The sequence below is a fragment of the Lepidochelys kempii genome, chromosome 3 (assembly GCF_965140265.1).
Source record: "Lepidochelys kempii isolate rLepKem1 chromosome 3, rLepKem1.hap2, whole genome shotgun sequence".
Classification (NCBI taxonomy): Eukaryota; Metazoa; Chordata; order Testudines; family Cheloniidae; genus Lepidochelys; species Lepidochelys kempii.
In genome coordinates this window covers 61,486,308-61,509,507 of record NC_133258.1, presented here as the reverse complement: position 1 = coordinate 61,509,507, position 23,200 = coordinate 61,486,308, and the positions used below count along the sequence as shown (strand labels likewise).

At 42.6% G+C, this 23,200-nt stretch overlaps 1 protein-coding gene across 3 annotated transcripts in view; it reads left to right on the top strand.

The window, feature by feature from the left end:
* Window positions 1-924: 924 nt before the first annotated feature.
* LOC140908719 (F-box only protein 21-like) overlaps window positions 925-23,200 on the top strand; it is a 26,402-nt gene continuing 4,126 nt past the window's right edge. The window contains exons 1-5 of one of the 3 annotated variants that reach the window (XM_073336501.1): window positions 925-1,069; window positions 7,299-7,460; window positions 8,753-8,842; window positions 11,199-11,269; window positions 12,114-12,277. In XM_073336501.1, the coding sequence (XP_073192602.1) occupies window positions 7,336-7,460; window positions 8,753-8,842; window positions 11,199-11,269; window positions 12,114-12,277 (450 nt within the window). In that variant the 5' untranslated portion in view covers window positions 925-1,069; window positions 7,299-7,335. Of the gene's footprint in view, window positions 1,074-1,155; window positions 1,245-7,298; window positions 7,461-8,752; window positions 8,843-11,198; window positions 11,270-12,113; window positions 12,278-23,200 lie in introns of those variants that run through there. The other 2 variants (XM_073336503.1, XM_073336502.1) reach the window with 2 other exon arrangements.

Here is a 23,200-nt window from a genome sequence, read left to right as displayed (position 1 = left end):
CATGATCTCTGAAACCTAATGATGATACTTGAAAGCTCTGATCTTGCAGAAGTCTCAGTGTAGCTCTCATTAGTCTCATCCTAAATGCTGCAATGTCTAAAGAGATGCAATCAAAATAAAATCACACGTATGTGAAAATTCTATTGTTTCAAGAAACATCAAACACTACAATATCTGAAAGGGAGTAGAGAAAAATGTATTTTTCTCTTTTTTTCAGTTTACTTTGTGGTTTTGTCTACACTGTGTACAGTCAGTAACACTGTTTTCCTTTGTATATTGTTATTTATATTATAGTAGCACCTAAAGGAACCAACTAATATCAGTGCCACATGGTTTGAGGCATCCTATAAACACACAGTGGTTGGTCTGAAATGCTTACACCACAAGCAGACAAGACTAGCAAAGGGTAGATGGGGAAACTGAAGAATGGAGCAATTAAGTGCTTTGCCCAAGGTTACCCAGCAAGTCAGTGGAATAGAGCTGTAATCTATTGAATTTCAGCCCAGTGCCTTATCTACTGCTGCCTAGTCAGTCAATTCCCCTGTGGGCCCTGATCTTGCAGGTGAGTATGAATAGAGTCCCACTGAGTTTTGCATTGACCGTATGTGGGGTGTTTGTTTGCCTGTATCTTTCAGACAGCAATTGGAGGAAAGGAAGGGGGAATAATGTAGGCTGATGCCTTAATGTACATGTTTAGTAATAACTGTAATTTTTAGAAGAAGGGGACTCTGATTAAAATACCAGGATTAAAGTTAGGCACTGAAACCATCACGCTTTCTTTTTTTTTCCCCCACTGACCCGATTTCAGCTGGGAAAGGTCCTTTCAAACATTTCACTGTTATCCCTCTGGTGAAAGGATCCAGCCCGGGGGGAAGGGAGCTGACGAGGGAGTCAACTCCCCTGCACGTGTCCCCAGCTGAGGCGGCTGGTGGCGTCTCCTGCAGAGGTTTCGCTTCTCTTTCCCTGCGGGGCCGGACACGCAGCCCGGCCCCCTGTCAGCCCGGCCCCCCAAGCGAGGAGCCTTCCCGCCGCCGAGCGAGGCACCGGGGCAGCCGGCGGCCGCTTTGAGGCGCGTGAGTCTCTCGCGTGCAGCCCCTCCCCTGGCGGCGGCGGGAAGGGCCGCGGGGGAGGGGAGGAGCCGCGGCTCGGAGGCGCACCAGGGAGCCGGGGCTCCCGGCACAGGCTGTTTGTGCCACGATAGCGGCCGTCAGTGGGGGCGCCTCCAGGGCGGAGCCAGTGGCCAGGTCTGTGCCCCACACGCCCCTGCTGCGGAGAGGGGCTGCCAGGGGGGCGCTGCCGAGGGGCTCCGGCACCTGTTGGCCGGGAAGGTGCCGGGGCGCCCGGAGCCAGCGAGGCGGGAGTGGCCGGCTGGGACGCGCGTGCTCCGGGGAGGGGGAGGCGCTTTCTGCTCCCCTGGGGGCAGGGTCCCGGCTCGCTCTGGCGGCGCGGGCTGGGGAGACAAAGGGGTGGAGGAGCCTCTGGCCGGGCGACGTGTCACGCTGCCTCCCCCCCGGGCATCTGGGCCGCGAGCGCGGGGCGGGCTGGGCTGGGGGTGAATGGCGCGCAGGTGGCGCTGGATGCCTGGAGCCGAAGTTGTCCGGCGGGATTAGCTGCGTCTCCCTTTGGGGCCAGCGCGCTCCAGCTATCGGCGCCTCTCAGTTAGCCGGTTAGCGGGTCGACCTCTCTCTAGTTAGTCTCCGAGGCCGCCGGCTGGCTGAGATTTTGGAGCGGGGTCCCAGTGGCACGTGGATAGTAGTTTAAGCAACACCCAGCATCTCCGAGCAGGGAATTTACAGATGGTCTGCAGCATCCCCATAATTTTTCGGGGTTTGAACTCATCTTTGTTAACAGGGAGGGACTCTTTTCCCTCGCCACTCTAAATGTGGGGATTTGGAAGGAAGATTTTATTCCCGAGTCGTTTTGGCTACAAATCTTTTCCCCAGAATTAAACTATTTACTCTTTTCGACGTCTATGTGCTCCCTTTTTTGACTGCATACTTTTCGACGTTTGTGCTCTTTTGTTTTTCTTTTTGTCCAAGGTAAAGTACTAGTCTGGCTCCACGCCTTAGCACAATGCAGCGTTTGAGTCGCAATCGCCGCAGGAGGATACTGGGTTAGCCTTTAAAAACCTCAGTAGCTCTTTAAATCGGGGGGGGGGGGGGTGGAATCCAGTTAGGTTTTGTGGATTATTACTGTCTTTTAAATTACCTACATTTGGGGCTCAAACTATCTGACTGGCATGTTAAAGGCTTCTGCTGCAGAATTAAACAAATCTATCTTTTATATGTAAAATATGTCTTTGGTAAACTAAAAAAAAGAGAGAGTGAGAGAGTCTTATTAACCAAGCTGCATGTGTTTCCATTCCATTTTTCATCTGTGGATTGTCTGTGTAATTGATTTTCTTCAAGAATCAGTGCAGCCATTTCCTTTTCATACAGGTATAACCCTGAGTTGTTGTACATGATCACATCCCCATAATTAACGGTCCTAGCCCTCTGTACAGTAGAGGCTGGCCTATATTTAATGAATCAGGCAAATTTTGTGGTTACTGGTAAGATGTATGAACATCTGCTGGGAACTAGGCTGAGACTGTTCTTCCTGTTTCACTTGTGAACAATTTTATATCTGAAACGGAGTCTTTTCCGCAGGCTAGTGCACAAAGCAGTGCAGCTAGCAGGGCTTCTGTTGAGTTCCCCAGCCCTCCACAAACATTTTCAGAAATTCCAGCTTTTATCTTTTGGGTCAAAAATCAGTCTTTTGCCAAGTATTTCCACAATTCTAACTTCCCAAATTGTTAACATAGTAGAGTAAATGAGTGCTAAAATATTTAATAAAAGGACACTTTAAATAGTGTGAACTGAAATAGGAGCAACAGAAATAATAACTTGCCTGGCAGTATGGCATGAAGAGTCAGAACAGGAGAATAATAAAACAGAAATGGAGTACATGTTATCAAAGTGACTCTCTTGAGGGGAAGAAGGGATGCTTAAATGAAGGGAAGAAGCTGTAGGAGAAGTAAACCTGTACACTGGGTATCTTTCAGGCAATCTTTCCAAAATCTCAGCAAGGAAGTTCTAGTTCTGATATAGAAAATTGTGATAGATGTTTAAACATAGTGCAGGTGCTTGTTGGTTGCCAGGTGAAATCCATCTCAGCCTGGTAGCATCCAAAAACTAATTCTCCATATATAAAGTACAGAGTCTTTAGGGAAAAAATGTTCCCGTCAGTGACTTACGGTTTTTCCTACAAAAGCAAAAGTGCATTTGTGGAGAGGGAGGGGGAATGTCTCTGAAATGAATTGATGGCGTCAGTCCTCTGTAAAAAGAAAAGGAGTACTTGTGGCACCTTAGAGACTAACCAATTTATTTGAGCATGAGCTTTCGTGAGCTACAGCTCACTTCATCGGATGCATACCGTGGAAACTGCAGAAGACATTATATACACACAGAGACCATGAAGCAATACCTCCTCCCACCCCACTGTCCTGCTGGTAATAGCTTATCTAAAGTGGTCACTTTGGATGGGCTATTACCAGCAGGAGAGTGAGTTTGTACGTGGGGGGCGGAGGGTGAGAAAACCTGGATTTGTGCTGGAAATGGCCCAACTTGATGATCACTTTAGATAAGCTATTACCAGCAGAAGAGTGAGTTTGTGTGTGTATGGGGGTGGGGGGGTGAGAAAACCTGGATTTGTGCTGGAAATGGCCCACCTTGATTATCATGCACATTATAGGGAGAGTGGTCACTTTGGATAAGCTATTACCAGCAGGAGAGTGAGTTTGTGTGTGTGGTTTTTGGAGGGGGGTGAGGGAGTGAGGGAACCTGGATTTGTGCAGGAAATGGCCCACCTTGATTATCACACATCATCTGGACCCATGGAAAAGAAGCCCTTGAGGAATTCCACCATGATTTCAACAATTTCCATCCCACCACCAACCTCAGCCTGGTCCAGTCCACACAAGAGATCCACTTCCTGGACACTACAGTGCTAATAAACAATGGTCACATAAACACCACCCTATACCGGAAACCTACTGACCGCTATTCCTACCTGCATGCCTCCAGCTTTCACCCTGACCACACCACACGATCCATCGTCTACAGCCAAGCTCTGCGATACAACCGCATTTGCTCCAACCCCTCAGACAGAGACAAACACCTACAAGATCTCTGTCAAGCTTTCTTACAACTACAATACCCACCTGCAGAAGTAAAGAAACAGATTGATAGAGCCAGAAGAGTTCCCAGAAGTTACCTACTACAGGACAGGCCTAACAAAGAAAATAACAGAACGCCACTAGCCGTCACCTTCAGCCCCCAACTAAAACCCCTCCAACGCATTATTAAGGATCTACAACCTATCCTAAAGGATGACCCAACACTCTCACAAATCTTGGGAGACAGGCCAGTCCTTGCCTACAGACAGCCCCGCAACCTGAAGCAAATACTCACCAACAACCACATACCACACAACAGAACCACTAACCCAGGAACTTATCCTTGCAACAAAGCCCGTTGCCAACTGTGCCCACATATCTATTCAGGGGACACCATCACAGTGCCTAATAACATCAGCCACACTATCAGAGGCTCGTTCACCTGCACATCCACCAATGTGATATATGCCATCATGTGCCAGCAATGCCCCTCTGCCATGTACATTGGTCAAACTGGACAGTCTCTACGTAAAAGAATAAATGGACACAAATCAGATGTCAAGAATTATAACATTCATAAACCAGTCGGAGAACACTTCAATCTCTCCGGTCACGCGATCACAGACATGAAGGTCGCTATCTTAAAACAAAAAAACTTCAAATCCAGACTCCAGCGAGAAACTGCTGAATTGGAATTCATTTGCAAATTGGATACTATTAATTTAGGCTTAAATAGAGACTTGGAGTGGCTAAGTCATTATGCAAGGTAGCCTGTTTCCTCTTGTTTTTTCCTACCCCCCCCCCCAGATGTTCTGGTTTAACTTGGATTTTAACTTGAAGAGTGGTCAGTTTGGATGAGCTATTACCAGCAGGAGAGTGAGTTTGTGTGTGTATGGGGGTGGGGGGGATGTGAGAACCTGGATTTGTGCAGGAAATAGCCCAGCTTGATTGTCATGCACATTGTGTAAAGAGTTGTCACTTTGGATGGGCTATCACCAGCAGGAGAGTGAATTTGTGTGGGGGGGTGGAGGGTGAGAAAACCTGGATTTGTGCTGGAAATCACTTTAGATAAGCTATTACCAGCAGGACAGTGGGGTGGGAATAGGTATTGTTTCATATTCTCTGTGTATATATAAAGCCTGCTGCAGTTTCCACGATATGCATCTGAGGAAGTGAGCTGTAGCTCACGAAAGCTTATGCTCTAATAAATTGGTTAGTCTCTAAGGTGCCACAAGTCCTCCTTTTCTTTTTGCGAATACAGACTAACACGGCTGTTACTCTGAAACCTGTCATTGTGAAGAGAGTGGTCACTTTGGATGGGCTATTACCAGCAGGAGAGTGAGTTTGTTGGGGGGGGGGGGCGGAGGGTGAGAAAACCTGGATTTGTGCTGGAAATGGCCCAACTTGATGATCACTTTAGATAAGCTATTACCAGCAGGAGAGTGGGGTGGGAGGAGGTATTGTTTCATGGTCTCTGTGTGTATATAATGTCTTCTGCAGTTTCCATGGTATGCATCCGATGAAGTGAGCTGTAGCTCACGAAAGCTCATGCTCAAATAAATTGGTTAGTCTCTAAGGTGCCACAAGTACTCCTTTTCTTTTTGCGAAGACAGACTAACACGGCTGTTACTCTGAAATCAGTCCTCTGTGTAATGCACTGATATGACCATGACAAAAACACCCTCGCAGTTGGCATTCTTGTATGTCCATCTTGGCAAGTTACCATGTGAGTACACTCCAATATCATCCTAAAAGAAGGCCTCTCCAGCAAACCATTAAGGCAGGCGGGTGGGGTGCAATACTAAAGACCAGAGTTCCACTGTTCATGCCGGAAATGTTGTGTCTAAACAGGACTGTTTTTCAGGGCCGTCCCATGCAGCACATCTCTCAAACATTAAATTCATTTAATTATCTTTAAGGTGGTTGTCATAAATATAAAGGGAAGGGTAACCATCTTTTTGTATACAGTGCTATAAGATCCCTCCTGGCCACAGGCAAGCCCTTTCACCTGTAAAGAGTTAAGAAGCTAAGGTAACCTCGCTGGCACCTGACCCAAAATGACCAATGAGGGGACAAGATACTTTCAAATCTGGAGTGGGGGGGATTTGGTCAGACCAAAGGGTTTGGTCTGTCTGTGTGATGCTTTTGCCAGGAACAGATCAGAAATGCAAGCCTTCCAACTCCTGTTAAATTAGTAAGTAATCTAGATGGAAAATCTGTTAGATTTTCTTTTGTATAATGGCTGGTAAAATAAGCTGTGCTGGAGGGAAGGTATATTCCTGTTTTTGTGTCTTTTGTAATTTAAGGTTTTGCCTAGAGGGATTCTCTGTGTTTTGAATCTGATTACCCTGTAAGGTATTTACCATCCTGATTTTACAGAGGTGATTCTTTTACTTTTTTTTCTTCAATTCAAATTCTTCTTTTAAGAACCTGATTGCTTTTTCATTGTTCTTAAGATCCAAGGGTTTGGGTCTGTGTTCACCTGTACCAAATCGTGAGGATTATTATCAAGCCTTCCCCAGGAAAGGGGGTGTAGGGCTTGGGGGGATATTTTGGGGGACGATGTCTCCAAGTGGTCTCTTTCCCCATTCTTTGTTTAAAACGCTTGGTGGTGGCAGCATACTGTTCAAGGACAAGGCAAAGTTTGTACCATGAGGAAGTTTTTAACCTAAGCTAGTAAGAATAAGCGTAGGGGGTCTTTCATGCAGGTCCCCACACCTGTACCCTAGAGTTCAGAGTGAGGAAGGAACCTGGACAGTGGTACAGGAAGCAGAGTGTATATTTCTGTCTTAGTTGGTATTGTAGATCAGGTTCTTGTTTCAAGTCTAGAGTGGATGAGAGGACATAACCTGCTGTTCTCTCATCTCAAACCCCACCCTCAAAAGGAGGAAAGGAATATATTCATATGTGACCCTTCACTAGATTTTTATTTACATGGGGTGGTGAGGCTAGATCACCTTATTAATAAACTTCATTGTGAGCCACCACCTCATGCAGGTAACAATCTTTGAGTGTAATTGAAGTGTAGTCCAAGGTGTGAAATATCTTGTGACTCAACAGTACCTAGTGAATGGAATTTAAACTGTGATGTTAGCAATCACTGATTTGTATTTATTTATTTTTTTAACTTTGCTGATGACAGAGAGGGGAAGCATCTCTGAAGAGGTTTCACTGTTGGAATGCCTCAGATTAATACAGCTACAGTTCTGCAGATTTGTGTGCTGCTATCTGCACTTCCTGCACAGTATTTCATATCCCAGTGGTATGGAACAGACTCTGCTCAGCGCCTCCAAGTGACACAAAGGTTGTAACACTTTTCCTCCCCACTACATTAATATATTCAAAGCAAGATTTCTCTCTCCCTCCTCCCTTATTACACTTTTGTCCCCAAGGCTTGGGGTGGGGATGCCCTCCTGCCATCCTTAGAAGAATCCATTCAGATCATATCTCATACATTTTTGTGTTTTAATATGAATTTATTAAGCAGTTTGATGCCCTACAGCATTTGAATAATAGCCTTTGTTTTTCTCCGTATAAAACCTTGTGTGTATGGTTAGCATGGCCATATCTCAATATGCTTCTGCCCTTCTGGAGATTCCAATAAATGCTACCATGGGTTTAATCTCTTTGAAAGGTGCGAATGAAATGCTTGATCAATAACATTATTTTTGACTTTCCTTTGTCTTGTTGAAACTTACTATTCAAATGTATTTCCTTTTGGAGTATGATTTAGTGCATTGGCCTTAGCAATAAAAATCAATGTAGTAGAGTGTGAATAATGACTTAGAACAGCAATCAGAAAAGAATTAAATACATAGTGACTAGTACAATATTACTTATTTTAAAAAGTTGTTGTTTACCAACAGTCACCACAAATATTTTCATCCTAAATATAAAGAGCAGGCTATGCTAATTTCAGGTATCTGTGTATCCACTGATGTTTTAAAGGTGAGCAGCATAGAGAGAGAGATCTGTACAACTGATACATAACCTATTTGCAATTCAAATATTAAAATCTTACTATTACATTGGCTATGATATTGTTGCAAAACATCACTGAAGCCAAAAACCTAGTTGGATTGAACAGATTAGACTGTCTATATGAATGAGAATACCCTGTCTTAAACTGATAAGAGAACAGAACACACCCTCATATTTTATTGCATGAGAAAACCACTAACTGTGAGATTTAGAAGAAACTGTGTACAGGAAACTTATTCCATAATTGTCCATTTTGTTATTTCTTTGCCTTCCTCTGAAGTATCTGGTGCTGGCCACTCTCGAAGAGAGGACTCTGGACAGGATGAACCACCGATGGCCATTTCCTACAGTCTGAGTAAAGGCAGGAAGCATCTTGGCATAAAAATGGACATCTTCAAAAATTAGGTTGTTTTTGGAGCAAGTGACCATTGAAAAATTATCTGCTTATTTCTCAATGTGTCTAGAGAACAGAGTCTTTATCAAATAAATGTTCCGTCAGTGACTTCTCTTTAATTATATAAAAGCAATTTTTGTATGTTAATTTTATGTAAAGCAATTTTATACAGTATACTATCAAATGTTCACACCATGTGACAACCATCTTTATTACTAAAGGATAATTGGCTATTGGAACAGTTTTATAAAGTCCTACTTGAGTCTGGATGCATGGACAGATCATCTAAAGCTGTGGATACCAAAGACAAGGTAGGACATTACATATTTATGCTGTAGTAAGTTTTACATTGATCCTACCATTAACTCCAGCTTCCCTATCTCTTGGCCTGTTTTAACTGAAGAGTGTGCTATAGAAGTGAAATAAGAGTGACAAGGAAAAAATCTGCCATGGAAAATGTCCTCCTTTTGAGGAGGACAGTCTTGGGGTATAATTTCTGTTTATAAAGACCTTTATGTGCTTACTTTGTTTGAGCATTCAACTTGGGGTTGCCTGAAGATAAATCACAACATCAATTTAATGTTTGTATTAATCTTCTAATTTAAATCTCTCTATGAGTGAAGCCAGTGGGATTACCCATGTTCATGAAGTTAAACACGTGCATAAATGTTTGCAGGATCAGGCTGGATCCATCTAAAATTCAATGTGCATGGTCATCTTATACTGGGTATAATATTTCTGTGTGGTTTGATGGTAAATCAGGCAAAGCACCTGGGCAATATAAGGGTAAAAATGGGGGAAACTTGCTGCTTGGATATTGTATAATCTTTTCTGGATCATAATTTCAAAGTGACTTGGCCTAAAAAGTTCATTTTTATGTCTTGGTGAAGATTGGTGCCTTTCATTAGTTTGGGAGCACTGTGGGAATTTAGTTATTAAAACTGGTGTCCATGTTTGTTTGGAACCCTGCAGAGTTCTTAACTCGTGTATTTTGATGAAGGCTTTATAAAGGGTCTACGCAGAGTTCTAAGAAACCACTACTTAGACCCCATGAGGCCTAGAAAATTCACAGAATTAGAGCTTTGCCTCCCTGGAGGCTTCTAGGGGAAACAGTCTAAGGAGGAATGAGCTCTTTGCACAGCCTGCAAACGTCCACAAAGACCCCACTTCTCACCAACCTTCTATGACCTTGTATAGGATTCCAGACACCCTATATCTAGGGTCTCCCACGGTCTCAAAAGGACCACATTGAGGATTATTTAGCCCCCATAAAATGGCTTTCTCTTCTTAATACCTTTTTTAATGATCAGTTCTTAGTATTTTAAAAACTAATACTTCTGGACTTCCCAAACCTTCCATGCTGGATGCAATTTCATCAAGCAGATCAGAACGCTTACACTTCAGTGTTTGCAATAGAAAGTGTTTGCCAACCTTAAGCCCTTACAGAGTTCATCCAGATGGAGATTTTCTAGGAATCTGGTAGAACTTGCTCCTACTTCCTGTCTAAGCAGGATCTGGGAAGGGCTTAGCAATGATATATGAAGAGGAGATGCTGTAACTAACGATAAGCACTTGGTATTGACAGAGAGCTGACTGACATACATGGGAAAAGATCCCAAGGGGTATCTGTTGTCACCACTTGTTAAAAGCTGCATACAAGATGCCATTAGCTTATAGAGCACTCCTATCAACACCACTGAGAAGGGCAGCAGAGAGATTGGAACCACCTCGCTGTGCCCCCACCAAAGTGTACATTGCAGTACGTCTTTGACTTCCTAGTCCTTCTCCCTTTCAACAGACAGCAGCAACAGTAAAAGGAGCCAGCTCTTCTTTTTTTAAAATTTAAATGAAAGCCACAACCTTTCTTGGGCTATGACTAAGATCTAGCATAAAAGGGAAGTTGCATTCATTGTAGCCCTAAAGCTGGGCTTTAATTGAATTCAGTTTTTGATTGTTCCTTTAAACCATGCTTTGTATGTTCAAAAACTTGTCCTATTGTATTTATATAAACTCTTACAACTCAGCAGTATATCTTTGGTTTGAGCTGTAACTTGGCATTCAACTTAGTGTTGGTCAAGGTGAACTCTTTGTTCAAATATTTAAAAGGGGCAAAGGGCTCTTGTTTTAGCACATTTAATTTTAAGGATTTAAAGTTTTTGTACTTATTTACTTAGAGGATGAGAACTATTAGACTAGAAAATGGTTTAACTCCATTTGGCATTTTTAGATAGCTTGCATCTTAATTTGCAAAAATACAACATTGGGTATGGCAACTACTCGTAATACACATACCAACATGTCTTCAAATGTTTCCACATACAATTTACAATATGCACCACAGTGTGACTCCAAAGGAATTCTGTATCGTATCATCTCATCTATAGAATACCTGTTTGTCTTCTTTGTTTGGGGAGATCTAATATGCAACTGTGGAATTACAATGCATAATATTTATACTCTCCTGCCCTCTTTGAGCAAATCACTTTGTCTTTTGCAATGTCCAATAAGACTGTCATTCTTTGCTTCAAACTGCATTGAATTTTGTATCAACCATTTTGCAGCATCACCTTATTCAAACAACTCTTTATCCAGTTTTCTGATTTATTATAAATCCAATCCAAATATTCAGACATTAACAAACTTGTTTGATCACACTCATTGTTTTAGGAATTGGTACTATGGAGAAAAGAGAACTCAAGGTGTTGAAGATGAAGAAGAAATCCATGCTTATTTTGCAGGTACTGGGGAAACTTCATTTCTAAAAAAGACTGAAGTCTTCAATCCTTTTGAACTTTATTTTGGACCGTTTCAGAGTATGAATGTATGCGTTGCTAGACTTATCTCCTAAATGACAAACAAGCAGAGGCCATCTCTCACACTTTGCTAAAAATGTTCATATGTGCTTGTTCAGGGAGCACTGGTGTATAAAACATTGATATTCTCATAGTTGTTTGATTTATGACTGAAATAAAACAGAGAAAAGGTACCATTTTATCAGTCTTCAAACTCAAATAGCTCTCATTTTCTTCAAAAATCACCTCTGAACAGAGACTGAATGGAAAAAATTTCAGGCAGAAAGAAGCTTTGTTTGTCTTCAGTTAAAAAGTAAAGGGTCACCATTAAACACAAAACAGATAAACTCATATAGCCTCAACTATGGAGTCAAAGCCAGTTCTCTGTAGTACTGTAAAATATTGCATCAATTAAGATTGAAGAAAACAAATAGTTGTCAACATATTTATTTTGTCTTAATGATTTCCCAAATCCCACTAATTTAATTCCAGGATACAACATAAAATATAAATGAATACATGTACCAAAATATTTTCCTCAATGAATGCTGCTTTATGAAATATTATTATAACATCCTGAACAAATGCTGTTTGGTTTTAATAGCAAACTATCTGTTTGTACTAAAGACTGTTAGCCTTCATACTCCCAGTTTCACTTTATTAAGTAATCTAATTGCCCAATCTGTTTACTCTGTTGGACATCCAGTGACAAGTAAAGTCTATTAAATGTTTGCCATTGTACTCGATCAAACACTTTTTCCTTGCTAAACCTGTTTTCTTGTTTTACTAGAATCAACTCACATTCACAGTCCAAAGCCAGAATCTGTTCAGTTTAATGTGGGACAGGTGATAGTACACAGAAGACTTGGCTATTTAGGAGTCATTGTCGGCTGGGACATAAAAGCTAGAGCTCCAGAAGAATGGCTGCAGCACAAATATCCTCCAGAGAAACAGGTCTGAAAGTATTTAACTCTTGCTTTATTAATATTTATACAACATAATTCAGATAACTTGTTCCAAGTCTCCCTTCTTTATATACTGTGACTTTCTACCTCCATGAAAGTGTCTCTAAGCAAGATTCTAGAAATGAACACTGGTTAGGACATTTATGCAAGTCAGGGAAGACTAAAACCATTGCAGATGGTTGTCTGAGACAGTGGATTCTGGCTGACTAACTTTTAGTAGTTTCTACTATCAGATGTGTAGAATGTTTAGGAACTTCCTAGATAGCTATTGGTCTAGTGCCAGAGTAATGTCTAAATAGCAAACGAAAGGGAAACAGAAAAGCAGCTGATGCCATCATGGAATAGAAAAGGAAAATCCACTGTAAAATCCCTACAGATTAGATGGCAAACCCACTGGGCTCAAACATCAGTATTTTCCAATAGAATTAATCGAATTTTAAAAGCTGCTTAGAGAGCATAACATAACAAACGTATGCTTCCCCAATATCTGACTGTTTTGAAACACATATTTCTCCCTGATTTTGTTTGAATTGTTAGAGGAAGGAAGCCTGCATAACTTGGCAAACTACCATTAAGTGGACAGGTAATTGGTTAAACAACCTCAAATAAATAATAACTATTAATGGAACAATGTCAGATTGGAGGGACATCTCGAGTGGGGTTCGATCTGTTCTGGGTCTGGTGTTTAACATCTTTATTAATGACCTGGATTTAGGAGCAGAAAGCTTACTGATCAGATTTTCGGATGACACAAAGCTGGGAGCGGGGGAGTTGCAAACACTTCGGAGGATAGAGCTAAAATTCACAGGGATATTGATAAAATGGAGAACTGGGCTATAGATGACTAAATGAAATTCAATAAAAAGAAATGTAAGATGCTACACTTAGGGAAGAAAAAACAAATGCACAAATACAGAATGGGATAACTGGCTTGGCAGCAGCACTGCTGAGAAGGATCTGGGAGTTGCGATGGATCACAACCTCAACATGAGTCAGTAACGTGATGCTGTTACAAAAAAATAATAATGCAATTTTAGGTTGCATTAGCAGAGGCATAGCATGCAAGTCATGGGAGGGGATAGTACTGCTCTACTAGGCGTTGGTTAGGCCTCAGCTGGAGTAGGTCACCAATGTATAGAAAGGATGTGAGAAACTGGAAAGAATCCAGAGGCAAGCAACAAAGATGATCAGATGGATGGAATGCAAGCCATACAAGCAAAGGCTGAAGGAACTAGGTATGTTTAATTTGGAAAAGAGGCGACTGGGGGCGGGGGGGACACATGATAGTAGTCTTCAGATACTTGAAAGGGTGCCATAAAAAAGATGGAGAAAAGTTGTTCTCTCTTGCCACAGAGGGCAGGACAAGAGGCAATGGGTTCAAACTACAGCATAGCAGATTTAGATTAAATCTCAGGAAAAACTTCTGAACTGTAGGAACAGTGGGACAATGGAACAGACTGCCTCGGGAGGTTGTGAAAGGTCCTTCACTGGAGATTTTCAAAAGGGGGCTGGATAGCCATCTGTCTTGGATGATTTAGATCCAATAAATCCTGCATCTTGGCAGGGAGTTAAACTAGTTGACCCTTGTAGTCCCTTCTAAACCCTATGGTTCTTTGATTCCACAACTACTCTTTTTTTTTTTTTCATTAAGAGTAACGACGTAATCTTGATGTTATATACTCAAGCTACATAAATCTGCTTTCCTAGTAAAAGTAATATGGCCTGGAGGATCAAGTACTTGACTAGGACTCTAGAGGACCTGAGTTCTAATTCTATGTCTGCTATTACTAACCTGGGCCAGTTACTCTGTGCCTCAGTTTCCATATATCAATGTCCTTCGTAAAGCACTTTGAGATCTACTGATGAAAACCATTATGTAAGAGACAGTTGTTACTTGTCAATTTTAAACCCTAGTAATTTGTTGATGCTTTTCTAATTAACTTTTTTTTTAAAGTGTGTGTGGGGGGGAATATTTTTAAATCAAACAGCATAACTGTGAAAGAGTAACTAAGAATGTATAACAGCTGACTTCAGTAAAAACCAAGGGATTTAAAATGAGGTAAAAGAAAACTACTGAAAATTCACACATCTGAGTATGGATCTGAATATTAGTACTAGAGGTCACAACATCATAAGGATGTTTGACACTTCTTCTAGAACTGGCACAAAGTTTATTTTTGTAATGGATCACTTTATCAAAAAAAAAAAAAAAAGGAGGGGGTGCAGGAAGAAGGGAGAACACCCAGAATATTGTATCTTTGGACATACCTCACTCTTTTGACAAGAGCAGTGGTTTTCAGGCTGTGAAACAGTCAAATGTTAAATAGAAATAGTTTTGTGTTGTTAATAACCATATTTGTTATGTCTAACTTCCTCCAGCAGTACACTGTGGTGCGGAGACATGCTGGTTCTGTGCTGCTTTTTGTTTGAGGTTGGGGGTAAGGGAAAAAGTGGTCCTGGGTGTGGAAAAGGGAGTAGAAGACAAGAACAGAATTACTTGCTAGCTTTTTTAGGAAAGCACCACAACTCTTGATATGGGATAAGGCTGGCTGTCTTGAGTGTCATAGCCAAACAAGTAGCTAAACTTTTCTGGTGATGAAAACCTTACTTATATCAGCCTAGACTTATCTGGGCAGTCTGTACCTGTGGAACATGAGGAAATAGGGTTGCTCAGAATTCTTTAAGATGCTGATGTTCAGAAAAATTCTGACTATTTTCTAGCTTTCACTTTTAACCTGGTATTTCACAACAAAAAGAGGAATAAATGAGTCTTTTGGGAGATTTGGTATATTTTAAACTTACTTACCGAGACCACAAAAATAAATAATGGAATTATGGAACTCTGATTGCAGAAGTGGAAATATAGCTCAACCACATAATTCACACATTTATTCGAAATTTGATACACTGAATCTTGTTTCCATGATCTGCACAGATGATATCAGTCCCTCTGCTCTTCTTTGTCTGCCACCAGAGCAGAGCATGCTGCAGCAGTATTGATTGTTTAAACTTCAACAGTTAGGGATGTCATGACACACTAATGAATTACAATTCCTTTCTTTAATACACAGGAGTGTATTTAAAGGAACAGTGTAAACTTTACATGTTGTGACCTATTTCCTTGTGTTACTGATTATTAGAACTGACTGAGAATTTTTCCAATCCAGTTTACCTATCGCTGCTTACAGCTACTCTGAAACTGTCTTCATTGTCCAAGCATAGATAAATGTGTTTATTCAGTTTCATTTTAAGTGCTACACTGTTTGGGTTTCAAAATTGTTGGAATTCTTAATATTGTGAAACATTTCTATTCAAATTTTTATACAGCCTGAGTCTTCTGGTATATTCTGAAATGGGAGGTCAAATTTAAGTTGATAGTGTTGCTATAATAGTGCAACGCTATGTAATCTGTGAGTTTGATGTTCAGCTGCACTGAGCTCACATTCTGCAAAGCTCAGGTGGCAGGGAGACAAAGATGATTTTACACCAAAGAGCACTGTAATTGGGAAGCTTTGCCCATAACACTTTGCCCAGAGAGCAGGGACTTGGCACCAGGCAGAGAGCATACTTTCAGACCTATTTTTATTTTAATTGCAATCTTGTCCACCTGCCACTGACCCTGGCTTTCACCATACCCCTCTTCTGCCTCACAGTATCTGTCATCCTCCTTTCCTCCTCAAGTTCCATATCCTCTTTCTGGTTACCCTTAACCCTTTACAGTTCCTACCATTTCTACCTGTTCCTCTCTTTCCACCCCCACCCCCAATCTAAGTCCCACATCCTCCTTACCTCTGGGTAACATTTGCCCCAGTCCTAACCCTCCCTTCCATCCCACCTTCTCCACCTCTGCCATCAGCTCTGCCCTTTTCGTGCCACTATTCTTAACCTCACACCACCCCCTCCTTCCACTTTTTCTTGCTGTCTCTGGAACACCCACTCCATCTCTAGTTCTTTGTATCTGACTCCCTTCAGTTCTTGGCTCTTGCAGAGATCTGGATCCCTTCATCTGACACTGCCTCTGCAGCTGCCCTCTCTTATGGAGACCTCTCCTGTCATACTCCCCACCTAGATCAGACCATGGTGGTGCTATTGGGCTTTTCCCCTCCCTTTCCTGCCATTTCTAACCTCTCCCCCTTCCCGCTTTTGAAAGCACAGCATCCAACTCTTCTCTCCTTCCATGCTGCTGTTATCTACAGTTCCCCCAACTCCTCCTCCTCAGCCTTCCTTTCTGCTTGCGACACTTGTCACTTGCTCTTCCTCTCTCCACAGTCATCCACACTCATCTTCAGTGATATCAACTTCCATGCTGACGACCATTTGACCCCTAGCCACATGTCGTCTTGCCCTCATCTTTTCATTTGATCTGCAGCCCTCGTTCGACTCTCCTGCTCATCAAAAGGGTAATTCACTTGACTTGGTCTTCACAAAGCACTGCTCTCTCTCCAACTATCACTTGGGTCTCTTTCAATATTTCCCAGCAGTCCCTACCCCTCGCCTTGTCACTCGGCCTTTCCATGACTTCCAGTCCATCAGTGTTGATTTATTCTGGTCTCTTCCCTTTCTTCCATTGATTTCGTTGTTGATTTTCTTCATGCTTCATTCTTCTTTATCCTCAACTCTTTTGCCCCTCTCTTCCAGCACAAGGTCCACCCTGCCAACTCCCAGCCATGGGTCACCCTCAACATTCACTTCCTCTGCCTCTGCTCTCTTATGTGGAGCATCTCTGGCTCAAATCCTGTGACCAGACTTTCTCCCCAACAAATTTATTCTCTCCTCCTTCAGTTCTTCCATGCTAAACAACTCTACTTCTCCAACTTAATTGAATCCCATGTCTGTAATCCCAGCGGTCAATTTGCCATGCTCCTTATACCTTCCATGGCTCTTTCCACACAGTATCATGCCAGTTTTCCTCCAAGAGAAAACTGAAAATATTATGTGACTTGCCTTCTCTTTCCCCTTCCCCTCCTACAACCTTCTGCTCCATCTCCCCGTCACAGATGCAGACATTTCTCAGCTGCTCTCCTCCACTTGCCCCATCTCATTTCCTGATCTCTCTCATACCCACTCTCATTTCCATCCTTACTTTTCTCCTTAAGCTCCACTTTCCTCTGTCTCTTTCTTCTCACAATACAAGCATGCACAATTCTCGCACACTCCGAAAACACACACCTAGGCCTACTATTGCCAATTCCCCTTCTACCTTTCATTTCTAAGATCACTGAATGCACTGTCTGAAGTTCCTATCTTCCAAGTCTATCTTAGACCCTCTCCAATCTGGCTTCTGCCTCTGGCACTCCACAGAAATCACTCACACAAAGTCTTTTACGGCCTCTTCTGAGCTTTGGCTAGGAATGAGTACTCCTTCCTGATTCTCCTTGGCCTGTCAGCTGCTTTCAACATGGTAAGCCGTACTGTTTATCTTGAAACCTTGTCCTCCCCTGGTTTCTGTAACTCTCATTCTCCTTTTGTTTCTCTGATCACTTTTTCAGTATCCTCATCCTCCTTCCAACTTTCGGGAGGGAGTGGGATCTACAGGGCTCTCTTTTTCCAGATACCGTGGTCCCCTGGTCTTCTCCCTCTACACTTCATCTCTGGGTAATGTCATCTGTAAACAAATTTTTTTAGTGCTGACGACTCACAGATCTACCTCTCTACTCCAGACCTATCTTTCTGTCCAAATTAAAACTTTGCCTGTCTCGGACATCTCCTTTATGGATGTCTAGCTGTCAACTCAAGCTCAACATGGCTAAAACAGAGCTGCCAATCTTACCCTCCAATCCTCCCCACTACCTCCCCTTTCTCAATTATTATGGAAAACACCCCCAGTCTGCTTGTCACCCAGTCCCATAAACTGGGCATCATCTGACTCAGACCTCTGTAGGTCCACACATCAAGGCTACATCTGTCTAAATCTTGCAGGTTCTTTCTGCATAACATATCTAAGATATGACCTTTCCTTTCACAGTGCTGCAACATCCTTTTTTCTAGCTTTGACAAATGCAATCTTGTCCCACTTATATCCATTTAGAATGCTGCTGCAAAGATCATTCTCCTAGCCTGCCCTTTTGACCACATCACCTCTCTCTTAATCCCTTCTCTGCCTCTCCTTTTCTGTTGCATTAAACATAGCTACTTGTCTTCATTTTTAAGGTCCTTCATAACCTATCATTTCTCATTCACTATCAAGATGTTGACTCCTGCCTATAATCAACCTATGATCCCATCCTCCATTTCCCACTCGTTAAACTTTCAAATATGCACCTTCATGATTTCTTCTATGCTGCCCTTCACACTTGGGAGGACCTTACTGTAGACATCACAAAGCTATCTCATCATCATCCTTAAAAATCTCCTTAAAACTCTCTTTTGCGATGATGTCTACAAAAACTTGACAAAGATTAGATGTGTATTAGTGCACCAGCAGCCTGTCATGTTGACAAATACCATCTCATTGTTTCTTGTACTTCCGGTCTGTACCTGTCTATTGTCTCATCTTATACTTAGATTGTAAGGTCTTTGGGGCAAGGACAGCCTAGTGCAGTGGGGCCCTGGTTCATGACTGGAATTCCTAGATACTAAGATAATACAAATAGCCCACCTTTCTGCCTCCCTGACCATGGGCTTGCTGGGAGCTGAGCTGGATGCTCTAAATGTATGCCCAGAACTGGAACCACAATCACTGGAGGAAAATAGTGTGTTCTTGCCTTGTCCCTTCCTTTGACACCCTGTGAAGGAGGGAGCTGGTGGTGCAAAGTTGTGCCACCATATGCTTTTGTTGCACAGCTTCTCCCATTTTTTACTAATGGGTTAATGATCCCACCTGTGGAATTCAGAAGCTGTTCAGTGTTGTTGCTGGACACTCCAGGACTAAGCTCCACCCTTCAGCTCAGACCACCAGATTTTCTCTCTTCAGTGTTGCAAAAAGTTAGTGGTTCAGTTTCTCCCAGCCATTTTGTCTGGCCTTTTATTTTTGTTTTTGTGCAGTTGCAACTTGTAATCTTCCTCCCCTACTTCTCACCTAAGACCAGGTAAATAGCAGCGTAGTGGTTTCAACCACCTGGATCTGCCAGTGCGGCGGCGCCTCCCTGCCAGATTCTGCCCTTTCTCAGCTGTCCTGCAAACACCTGTCTGAATTCTAAGTGGGGTTCCCTATGTGAGGCAGCATTTACAGACTCTACAGAGGGTGAATTATGCCCTGCCTCTTCCCAGCTAGCTGACCCTCACACTGCCAGGGTATGGGGCTCAGAGGCGGACTGGTATGTTGGGTCCCCACCCTGCCTTGAGGAGCCACAACTCCAACACAGAAAAGCCCAGTCCAGAGTTACTGAGATTTCAGGGAGAGAGTCTAAGGATGAGGAGAAAGCTATTGGGCTTGCTCAGGGAGTAAGTCCCACAACAGACCTAGGGTTGGAAGGGAAAACTCCCTGAAAGGATCTAAGTAGTCTTCTCCCTGCCCCACCCACACATTGACATGGGGCCTCAGCTCCCTGGGGAAAGAAGTAGAGCTTCTGTATATTTCCCTTTCCCGTTCCTCCCATTGAGAGTCAGGGGATTCTTGTGACACTCATGTAAATTCTGCAAATCCCAAAGACTTCAGGTTTCAGAAAAGCAAAAGTGAGTGTGTCCTTTGCAAGGCAGTAATTAGTATTTTTAATGAACAAGTGGGGTGAAAATCAGGTGTCTAACCCTTCTTTTGCCTACTCCCCTGGAGGGAGTGTTTGCTGGTGTTTTTCTCCTACATCAAGTCTCTGAGTGCTTTGTATCATGCTCCATGTCTGTCCTCCACAGTGCAGAGAAACCTGGCCCTGTGCAGCCCTGCCTCAGGATGCAGTTAATGCAAATTGTACCAGTGGCTTTCAGCCCAAGGACCCTCACTGTGGCAGGGAAAGGGGCTGAGATTTGAGGCAGCAGTGGAATGGGAGTTGTGTCTTCTGATCATCAGCCATAAACCCCTGCTCTGCAGGGAAAGGGATCTCTCTTTCCACCCCTCCCCAGCTCCACAAAGTGGCTCCACATTAAAGCTGTAAACGCACTTCAGGCAGTCTGTAACCAGAACACAAGCACATGAGGATTCTACACCCCACAAAGGTGCACATTCATGGGATTACAGAGGCATACATGAGAAATCCCTTCCCATGTTCAAAATAATTCAGATTTACTGAGTAAAGCCCTGTGTGGTACTAAATTGCTCCTGTAATACTTAATTGGGTGCTAATTAAGCCTGTGGGAGCAGGTTGGCAGCCTTTCAGGCTTCCAGGAACATCCAGCCAGTTACTTCCACAATCCAGTACGTTTCCCAGTACTCCTCTTCTGTTGTGTGGGCCCTATGCCAGGATGAATAGCATACTACCTTCGCCCTGTAAACAGCCAGGGGAAGAAGTACCACTCGTACATTATGTACAAAAAACATCAAAACAACAAAACCAAACAAAAAAAGCCCCAACAACAACACCAAACAGCAACAAGCCCCCAAAGCAACCTACAAGACTTTCTCAGAACAGAATGGCAGTGGCTTGCAAACTCATTAATATTAATAAAATAGCTTCCCTTTTAAGCATTATTAGAAATGTTGTTTTCTATTGATGCCTCCTTTGAGAGTATCTTAAGATCAAAATGAGGACATCTAATTAAACCAAATATTAAACTAAAATATTAATATAAATACAAAGAAATTTCAGAAATGTTGGGAGCCTATGGTTGGTGCAGCAGTAGTGCAACCAGTGAAAGACATAGTGAAAACTTCAGATGGGTACTTCTTTCCAAAAGACCCCATAGACCATAAGAGTGATGACAGACTGCCCAGTCATTTCAAAGCCTCACATATACCAAACATTTTTCATATATTTAGTAAGGAAAGCCAATTTAATGGCAAACAAGTGATTTATCTAGGGGTCTGATCCTTGATTGGAATGAGATGTTTCAGGTTAAGAACATAAGAATGGTCATAATGGGTCAAACCAAACGTCCATCTAGCCCAGTATCCTGTCTTCTGCAGTGGCAAATGCCAGGTGCTTTAGAGGGAATAAACAGAACAGGTTATGAAGTGATCCATCCCCTGTTGCACATTCCCAGCTTCTAGCAACAGAGGATAGGGACACCATCCCTGCCCATCCTGGAAATGGATTCTAACTTGGTGGTTATAAGAAAGCTATGTTTCACCCAAGAATAACCATCACTCATCCTAAACTGATATTTTGTGCATTCAGACTTACAGAGAGGCGCTATTGGAGGAAACCTTAAATAAATTAGTAGCTGAGACTGTAGAGAGGCCACAGCCCTCATTATCAAAGCCAGCACAACAATCTCTTGGTTGCTGCCAACATCAAGGGTATCCAAGAAGGGACCATTATCCTGTTGGAAGGAAAAATCTGGAGCAGAAGCTCCCAAAGAAACCTATATAGATTTTCCTCCAAATCAACAAAATCCTCAGCATGACAAAGAGAAAAAGAGTATTTGTGTGCAAAAGCTCACAATTCTTGTACAAAAGACTCTTCCTTCAGACCCACCTTCTACACCCAGAGTCTTAAGTGGCTGGTAATAATCACAGCAAGGAACAGGTTGCATGTTACGCACCTATACCCAGGCATAAACATGCCAATCAATCTGTACTCTGTCCAGAGAAATAGACCCATTCATAACTGGACTGCTGCTGGAAAGGATTCATAGCTACCAGTTCTTCAAAATAAAGAAAAGACTTTGTTCCCAATGCAGAGAATTGCTCACCCAACAGTGAAAACAGACATGGATGTGGCTGTAATTTTACCATAATGGTAAAGATTTGAGAAGACCCAAAACTTCATTGCATTAATCATTTCCTGAGGAGTCATCAGTAGCCAATTATTTCTAATGGCTAGGATTGTTGGTGCCATGCATCAGCTTAATCCTGAGTGGGTTTCTCAAAATGAACCTGCAGAGATTTCCTTCTGAGGACAGATTTCAGAGTAGCAGCCGTGTTAGTCTGCATTCGCAAAAAGAAAAGGAGTACTTGTGGCACCTTAGAGACTAACCAATTTATTTGAGCATAAGCTTTCGTGAGCTACAGCTAACTTCATCAGATGCATTCAGTGGAAAATACAGTGGGGAGATTTATATACACAGAGAACATGAAACAATGGGTGTTACCATACACACTGTAACGAAAGTGATCACTTAAGGTGAGCTATTACCAACAAGAGAGTGGGGGGGGGGGGACCTTTTGCAAATTAATTCCAATTCAGCAGTCTCTCGTTGGAGTCTGTTTTTGAAGGTTTTTTGTTGAAGAATTGCAACTTTTAGGTCTGTAATTGAGTGACCAGAGAGATTGAAGTGTTCTCCAACTGGTTTTTGAATGTTATAATTCTTGACATCTGATTTGTCTCCATTTACTCTTTTACATAGAGACTGTCCAGTTTGACCAATGTACATGGCAGAGGGGCACTGCTGGCACATGGTGGCATATATCACATTGGTAGATGTGCAGGTGAACAAGCCTCTGATAGTGTGGCTGATGTGATTAGGCCCTATGATGGTGTCCCCTGAATAGATATGTGGACACAGTTGGCAACGGGCTTTGTTGCAAGGAGAGGTTCCTGGGTTAGTGGTTCTGTTGTGTGGTGTGTGGTTGCTGGTAAGTATTTGCTTTAGGTTGGGGGGCTGTCTGTAAGCAAGGACTGGCCTGTCTCCCAAGATCTGTGAGAGTGATGGGTCGTCCTTCAGGATAGGTTGTAGATCCTTGATGATGCGTTGGAGAGGTTTTAGTTGGGGGCTGAAGGTGATTGCTAGTGGCGTTCTGTTATTTTCTTTGTTGGGCCTGTCCTGTAGTAGATGACTTCTGGGTACTCTTCTGGCTCTATCAATCTGTTTCTTCACTTCAGCAGGTGGGTATTGTAGTTGTAAGAATGCTTGATAGAGATCTTGTAGGTGTTTGTCTCTG